Consider the following 8,497-nt stretch of genomic DNA (forward strand, 5'->3'; position numbering starts at 1 on the left):
AGGTTCCTACCGACATCCCCTTGTGCCCCCTGGGGCAGCCCCTTAGGGGAAGCGCCCATGGCGAGGTGCCCTCAGCCCCCTCAGGGGCGAAGCCATGCACAGTCCCTTGGAGAGGTGAAGCATCCCCCGTACAGAAACAAACACAGGTGTATGGAGCGATCGGTCTCTCGGAAGGCGGGGAAGGGGGGCGAGCAGGGCGCTTTAGCCGGCAGGAGGAAGGACTTGGCTGGCTTGCCGAGGCGCGTGGCTGCTCTCGGTCACCGCCCCGCTTTCCGCAGTTAGCTCCCTTGGTTTCTGCTTTTCTCCAGGTCAGCCAGCGAGTCTACAATCTCTGCAAAACACAGGGATGGCGTTAACCAAAACAGAATATTTGTGGTAGGGTTTGTTTTTTCCCACCTTGGATGAGAAGAGAACTTTCCCTCACTGATAACCATCGGGACGTGAAGTCCCTCTGGCCTCAGGCCGGTGTGCCTGGGCAGCGTTAGCAGCAGGTGAGCACTGCCCAAAGAGAAGCAGCCATGTATGCAGAAAAACGCCTGGAATCGGCGGTGAGGAGACGTCCTCCCAGCTCAGCACCACGCGGGCACGGCTGGATGTTGGATTAGAGTAATAAAGATGTGCTACGTTCTCAGTGCAGCCAAGGTCTCCTGATTATTTTAGTGTTTTCACTTCAGCCAGGGCCATTCCCTGCAGCAGGCTCTGCTGGGGAGCTGCTGCTGGGAGATGGAGGCACAGAGTGTGGCACACACAGCGGGAGCTGGGTGGTTTCTTAAGCACATTTTCCATATTTCTTGTATGGAAACCATCTCCATAGGATGGGGTGGGTGAGTTTGAAGGAAGCTGTCTCCCCTTGGGAGATGAACTGAGGGAAGGATACAACCTCAGCCTTCAAGCACACCAGAAAGATTCCTCTGTATTTTCTTGCCTTTTCTGTTAAATCCTACGAGGGGGATCAATTATTTATCTGATCAGACCCAGAACAGCCTCAAACACAGCGAATCTTCCCTGCCATGGAGCAATTTCCAAGACTGCAATTGCTCAAGCCCAAGGCAGGAAACATTCCTGTGTCGTGTCATGACTGCTCCTGCTGCTTACAGGACCTGCAGGACCTGCGTGGGGATTAACCCACACACTCTGCTCCCAGTTCAGTCCTTGTCTCAGAGAAAAAGTTTACTCTTATGTGATGCCAACTGAAGAGCCTGGTGATTATTGTCAAGGCTGGATAAATGTTAATTGTATGGACTGTCACACTACAGGAGAAAGAGAGGTTTGGTATTATGGGAGTCATTAACATAAGAAGGTAGGTCAAGGAGGGATCCTGAAACACAAAGCCAGACAAATTCATCTGGAAAATAAGGGGCAAAATGACCCGTGAGGCAGCTGTTGGGGGGATACAAGGGACCTGTGGATCAGGGAACAGGTGTCCAGGACACTTACCCTCGGCAGAAGGGCGTTGGGAAGGGACAAAGGCCCGGCACTGGTCAATGACTTTCCGCAGCTCTGTGGGACAATCTTCCCCAACAGGGTCCCGGTAATGTTGGTTGCAGATTTTCTCGATGATCTCCTGGGGAGTGCAGCCTAGACAACATGTGTGCAAACAACTTATCAGGACAGATCTCTGCTGCCACAGGAGGGTGCTGGGGAGGAAACCCAATGCAAAGCCATGCCAAGAGCCTTCCTGCACCCTATGGTATGGAGAAGCCAGCAGAGAAGCCACCCAAACTGTGTCTGCAATGAACCCCCTTGTATTTGGCATGACACCGTTGGGCTCCAGTGGAGCAAGGAGGTGTGTTTACGCTTCAATGCACAGGAACATCAAATAGAGACAAAAATTACTTGTATATTTGTGGTTTAAGCACATCGCTGAAATGCTTTACTGTTTTGGAGTCCCACGAGGAGCCATGAAGCTGATGGGCAGAGCCAGGCACACCAGACACTGCCACTGGGACCCCTATGCCATGGGCTGCTCCCGGACAGAGCAGGGAGCATGCAGCTCTTACAAAAAAAAAAGAGATACTTCTGTCTCACCTTCAAATGGGATTTTGGAGGTTGCAATCTCCCACAGCACGATCCCAAAGCTGGAAGAAGACAAGCAAGAGTGTCAGCATTGATTCTACCACCTTCTACTCCTTCCTAATGGAGGGGACTGTTGGCCTATGCCAACTGCAAATGGCTGCTTGTGTGTCCGATTAAACCTGGCCTTCTTCCATAGCTCAACAGCTTCTCTGCCAGACATCTGCCTGCTTCCAGGCATCTCTCCCAGGAAGGACAGACACACCTGTATATTTCACAGGGCCTCTTGTAGGGGTAGTTGATGTCTTTCAGGTTCTCAGGGGCAACATAAGCCAACATAGAGACTTGTCTCCAGTTCTTCTTGGCTTTCCTCTTGATGGATGACTCTGTTTCACACAGCTCAAATCCTGACAGCTGATTAAGAGAATGAGAGAGAGGGAGAAGTGGTAGAAACACAGTCTGCAGAAACCTGTAGCACAGCTGAAGACCACCCTGAGCTAGAGAAAACAGAGCGAGGTGCCCTGGGCAGCAAAGGCTGGCATGCAGAAATGTGTGCTGCCCAGCACGTGGCTCTTTCCACAAGCAAAACCATAGGTGGAGGCAGAATTTCCCTACCCTCAGCTCATCCCAGGGTGGATGGCTCAGAAACACTCACTTTACTGATGATAAAACAGAGATAATGACAGACTGAGATGTTGTGTCTAAGGTGACAGGGGAGATGACTCTACACCAGGGGTTATTCTGGACGGTCATAATTCCCTTCAGTGGTGGTGGTGAAAGACATCCACAAAAACATGAACAACTCCCAAAGCTTCTCCAGGTGTGGTCCTTACCTTCACGCAGTAATCCTCGGCCAACAAGAACTTGCTACTGGAGATGCAGCCGTGGAGTCGGGACTTCTCCTCTGTCTGGTGCAACCTACAGCCGCACAACACATGCTGGTGATGGACCCATCCCCACCTTGTAGGGGCTGGACTGGCTTGCACCCAGAGAAGCCAGCAGCTCTCTTCCTGTCTTGGTGGACTAACGTTTTTGGGGGAACAACCCCTCCAAAGCCAACCTTTCCAGCAGCTGCTGAAAGAGCCACTGTAGGCAAAATAACAAGCCCTGTGGAGGAGCAGGACCATAGGAAGCACTGGCCATGCTGCAGCATGCTCCTGAAGCTGCCCTACGCGTGCAGGGAAGGGGGTTTCTCCCTTCCAGACCTTGGAAGCCAGATGTAGGGGCCAGTGACCATGGGAGATGGGCGCTACTGCATCCAAACCTACCACCTAACTCTTCACCAGCCTCCCATCCCAGTGTCCCAAGGTGGTGGAAACACTGTCTAACAGGACACCACTGCTTACTGAAAGATACTAGGAAGCTGAGCGTGGCTTGTGGATCACCAGGTGGACTTACCCACTGATTTAGGCAGGAGCTCACCTGTAAAGGCCTCTGGCAGCTCCCAGGGCCATCCGAATGCGGACCTCCCAGGAGAGATGCCGTTGCTTGGTGAGCACGTCCCGCAGCGTCCCATGCTTACAGTACTCCATGACGATGGAGAAGCAGGGGCTTCCATCTGCAAGGCAAAACCTTGAGCATCCCACCTTGTGCCACCCGTTGGGAGAGGACCACAACAACACACCTGCCACTAGCTAACGCTGGGGACAGGCAGGGGAGGGAAAGGGTGACATTAATGTGACACCTCTTACCTTTCTCCTCAATGCAGATCCCGTACATGCGCAGGATATTTGGAGACTCAAACTTCTTCAGGGTCTGAATCTCCTTCTCAAAGATGTCTCTCACCTTCCTGCAGATAGGGACAACACTGTGAGGCCCACAGAGCAAGGTGTGACACGGCACCATGCCACACTTCTCTCCTGGCTGCCCCATGTCGCTCCTGCCCAGGACAACTCACGCCGGGTCAGTGGTCAGTGGCCTCTTGAAGGTTTTGATGGCGACAGGGTACTTGAGGTACTCGCCCTCGTAGAGGTCATAGCTCTCGGTGTCCTGCAGGTGTCTGTAGAAGGTGAGATGGTCCCGCTGGATCTCGGTGATGTCTTCTCTTTTACCAACATTGACCTTCTTCAAACCTGCTCCAGCCATGTGCCAGGAGGGAACGAGGGACATGTTAGGTTGGGCTTGGGGTGCAACGACACAGCGCACAGGGTGCCTAGAGGTGCAGCGCTGACTTACACTCCATCACGCGCACGATTTTGTTCAGCTCACTCTGCATCCAGTCTACCTTGCTCTCCATACATTGCCTGTCGATGTAGATCTCCCTGTCCATGTCTTTGGGCTCCTCAGTACCTGGGGAGAGAAATGTGCAGAGCTGGGGCTGCTGGATGAACACACAGGACTGATGTGGTTAGCTTTTCTGGTGGTTTAAGTGTCTCTGGCTCTCCTTGGCCATGGCCATCAAGCCAAAGCTGGGCAGCAGCTGGGGAGAGGTGCCAAAAAAGGGAAAGAGAGTTTGTTAGATGCCCACTTACTGGCAATCACCTGGTCCAAGAAAGCCTTGTCGTCCTTCAGGTCCTCAGCATCCTGCCTGCGACAGATCTTTGCCTGGAAAGCCTCGAGGAAAGCCTGCTTCTGCTCTGCCTGCAGCAGGAGTGAGAGCCCCTGGGCAATGTCCTCCAGGCTCTCGCTCACCCAGACAAACTCCTCGCCGGCACTGTGGGCTCTCAGGAACTTCTGGATCCAGCTGGTCTGGCTGTATTTCGTCACCAGTTTCTGGGCTTCCCCCAGTGCCCGGAGCAGCTTCTTCAACAGTTCCTCTTCATGGTGGGAGATGTGATTTGCCGGCTGAGCCCTGAGGATCCTCACGGGTTCCAGCAGGATCTGGATGCGCTCCACGAGGCGCTGGCACTGATGCTTACAGCACTTCACTTGCTCAAATTGGGCGTGGATGGCCTGGGCCACGGAGAAGACCCTTTCCACGATGTCCATGCTTGCAGCAAAGGACTTGACCACTGGGGATGTGGGCTGGCAAGGTCTGGTGGAGGTGAGCTTCAGGCACCACTTGGGAGATCAACCAGATGCAGATGTTCCACACCTTCCTTCCACCCTAAGGAACAGCCATAACATGTCACACCACCCTCCAAGTCTCCTCCTTTTGCTGCTTCACCCGGCATCACGGCCACTGCTGCAGGCTGGAGCAGGAGCTCCCAGAGACATGGGGGCACCCAGGCACTGGCACATCTCTCTCCACATTAACAAGAGAAGTTTTGGCTTGATTTATGTCAATTAATTCAGTGTTAGCCATGCCCAGAGAGAGTAAACACAGATGAGCAGGGTCAGTGATGACCCAAGGGGGCAGCGCTCCCCAGCACCAGCCCCACGCCAACCCAGAGTCCTGCCTGCAGAGCCTACATCTTTGACCATAAAGATCCATTTTCATTTCTAGCTGATTATCACCCACCCAGTAAGAGCTTTCACCCCTTCACAGCCCTAAGCTTTCTATATCTTTCCCCTTAAGATATTAAATCAAAGTCTTTCTCTATGCTCAGCACCCCCGCAGGGGTGGTTCCTGCTCCCCAGCCCATGTCCAGGCAGCAGGGACACAAAACTGCCCCGTTTGCAAGGAAATTAGCAGCAGCCCCCCACGCTGTTGATGAAGCCAGCACCGAGAGAGAGGTGCTGGGCTGTACCAGCTGGAAATGAGACAGAAACGCACCCCGAAACAAGCTGCAGCCACTCTTCCTTCCTCTTCAGGCTCTCTCCAACGTGGCCTCCAAGGAAGAAGCTCCTCCGCTTGCTGAATCAGCGGGGTTTACCTGGCTCCGCTTGGCTCGCCTCCGCCTCGGCTGCCTCCGCAGACTGGAGAGGCACGGCAGGACAAACGCACGTTTATAGGGTGCTTCCCCCCACTGCTGCTCCCACAGGCAGCGGAAGGGACATTGTGCAACCTCCTGTGGCTTCCCATGCCACCCTGTCCCCCCGTTCCCAGAAAGCTGCTTGGGGTGACGGAAGAAGAGGCCAGGGAGCTGTATCCCCCCCGTGCTGGGTTTTATCTGCTGGAAGAAGGAATTGCCTGCAGGAAACACCTCAAGAAGAAGGGGGTGGGGGGAGGCTGTGCCCCCCATATTGACACTCACTGATATTCTGAGCACTCTGACCCCTTCTGCTGTGCCACCAGCTCCAACAAAGCTTGTCCAGCACACCAACACCCTCAACATCCCCAACTGAGCTTCCTGCGCCAGGCAGCAGGACCCTCACTGTACACCCATCCCACAGGAGTAGTGCTGGTCCTTTGGGACTTCCCGCTCCTCTCCCCATCCCTTCAACCCCAGGACCCCCCCAGCATCAAAGGAAGTGCTGGAAACCACGCTTGACCTCTGCCAGGAGCCCAGGAAGCTTTGCGGTTGGCTTCGTCAGAGGGCCAGACTCATTTTGGGAAGGATGAGACAGCACGTGGTGGTGTTGCCCAACTTCGGAGAAGTGAGTGAAGGCTCCAGCCAGCTTCTGCTTACCAAAGAGCTCGGGGTCACGCAGGTTTGCTGTGATTTCCCCCACAAAGAGAATGTCCCTCGCCACCACCGCGGTCAATGGCACAGCTTTCGTCAGCACAGGGAGCCGAGAAACACGACCGCGAGGTACCGCAGCACCCAGGGAGGGGACGCACCGAGGGTGGGAGAAGGTGAGAGCAGCCCCAAGGGATACGTTTTTAAAAGGCTTTATTTTTCAAAATATACAGTTTATTTACAATTGTAGTGTCTACAGTTTTACATATAACTTTATTCCAAACCTTTAAATATTCGCAGTAAACATTAGGAAAAAAAAAAAAAATCACAGGATCAGCAAAAAAAAAAAAAAAGGCATCTGGTAGCAATTCTGTTCATTGGAGTTTGAGTTTCAAGTAGCCAATGTCTACAAAAAACATGATTTTGATAAATCTGGCAGAGAGATATGGGTGCACTGGTTAGAAAAAGGCAAAATCCAGACCTGTGTGATCCCCACCCCAAGGGCCGCAGGCCAAGAAAACCCTGTGCTGGGATCAGGCCGGCAGAAGGACCCGGGATACGGAAGCTCCTCGGCACAAGTTAGGTGATGGGGTTAACTGCAGCGTGGTGGATGTCCCAGGGAGGGGACACCCCGGCAGGGCTTGGGGGGGCTCTGCTGAGGTGTCAGGGTGGAGGAGGGAGGGAGGGTGGCATCAGGCACTTCATCTCTCAGGCAGCAGACCTGCCCGTGCATCTGTGACCTGGAGCGGGAGGGTGGCGAGGAAAGGGCAGGAGCCCCACAACCTCCTCCTCCCCTTTCCCTGCATCCTTGTGTCCCCCCCCCGGCCCCCTTGGCAGTGCTACAGCTGGACCACAGCACACCACAGAGATACTCTGGTGTGGGGCCACCGCTGTGGCACAGCCCCCGGGAAGGGGGCAGAGGCCATCCAGCCTCCCCAAGGGCTGGGAGGGATGGCAGCCCCAGCCTGGGAGGGATGGAGCCAGCAGCTGGGCACCACGCCGGGGCCATCAGTCCTCTTTCTTGAAGGTCTCCTCAGGGATGAGCGTCTGGAAGGGGTGATCCCAGAAGCGGGTGCTGATGCCAAAGCCTGTGGGCAGGGGAGAGAGCGCTGAGCCCGCAGCACGGCCGTCACCGGGATGGCACCGGGGAGAGGGTGCAGCTTGCTCAACGTTAACGGAGCCGGTGCCACCGTCACCAAGAGCAGCAGGGCTGTAAGCAGTTGGCATGAGGGACACATGGCTGGGATGGGATGTCACCCAGCTGGGTGCAAAAGTGACAATGGCTGACAGCGATGCTGGGGCCAGGCAGTCCCTCTGGAGAGGCTGGCGAGAGAGGAGCACCCACGTTTCCGGGAGGGAGGAAGGCAAGGCGAGGGTGAGGAGGAAGAGCAGAAGGAGCTGGCAGGGCCATGCCACCACCCCACAGATGATAGCTTATCTGGATGGGGTGTTTTCTCCTAGGAAACCGGGCAAAGGGCAGGTTGAGCAAGTGCCAGGCTGGGGAAGGTGTGGGGCGGACCCAGGGAAGCCCGAGACCTCACCCTCCGTCCGCCAACACCGGTTGAGCAAGTGCCAGGCTGGGGAAGGTGTGGGGCGGACCCAGGGAAGCCCGAGACCTCCCCCTCCGTCCGCCAACACCTCCTGGCAGGAGGAGATGCTGCCCCGGGCAGGGACAGCCACCCACATCCCGGTGCCATGGGGACTGTCCCTCCGCCCTGGCATCCCTGGGTGGCATTAGTGCCCACCAGCAAGACGGACTGCTGCCTTCCTTGCCGGCTCCCCCACCTCACACTTGGGGCTGAGAAACGTGTCTCATGGAGCTGCAGCACCTCGTACATCACTTCCCCAGCAACACAGCTCTTGGGTTTCCCCACCCCGAATCCCAAACATCAAATATTTCACAGCAGCAGGTGCCCAGGCGCAGGCAGGCTGGGCTTCCGGTGGCACTACCTGATTTCTGGTGTTCAAAGTGGTGCTTGATGTGATAAGCCTTCAGCCCGTACAGGTAGGTGCCTTCCTTTGGCGAGCCGTAGTGGAGGGAA

At 55.3% G+C, this 8,497-nt stretch overlaps 2 protein-coding genes across 2 annotated transcripts in view; both read right to left on the reverse strand.

The window, feature by feature from the left end:
* Positions 1–278: 278 nt before the first annotated feature.
* On the reverse strand, positions 279–4,941 carry MLKL (mixed lineage kinase domain like pseudokinase). The gene is made up of 10 exons (XM_010169074.1): positions 4,485–4,941; positions 4,189–4,302; positions 3,911–4,085; positions 3,705–3,802; positions 3,436–3,571; positions 2,847–2,931; positions 2,279–2,427; positions 2,029–2,078; positions 1,438–1,578; positions 279–331 (listed from the first exon to the last, which is right to left on the reverse strand). The coding sequence occupies exons 1-10, from the start codon at positions 4,939–4,941 to the stop codon at positions 279–281; spliced, it is 1,458 nt and encodes a 485-aa protein (XP_010167376.1).
* A 2,522-nt stretch (positions 4,942–7,463) lies between these two features.
* FA2H (fatty acid 2-hydroxylase) overlaps positions 7,464–8,497 on the reverse strand; it is a gene marked incomplete at its 5' end in the record, with an annotated part of 1,946 nt that continues 912 nt past the window's right edge. The window contains 2 exons of the mRNA XM_010169075.1: positions 7,464–7,543; positions 8,406–8,494. Coding sequence (XP_010167377.1) covers positions 7,464–7,543; positions 8,406–8,494 — 169 coding nt within the window. The remainder of the gene's footprint in view (positions 7,544–8,405; positions 8,495–8,497) is intronic.

Source organism: Antrostomus carolinensis, unplaced genomic scaffold (assembly GCF_000700745.2).
Source record: "Antrostomus carolinensis isolate BGI_N321 unplaced genomic scaffold, ASM70074v2 scaffold27855, whole genome shotgun sequence".
NCBI lineage: Eukaryota > Metazoa > Chordata > Aves > Caprimulgiformes > Caprimulgidae > Antrostomus > Antrostomus carolinensis.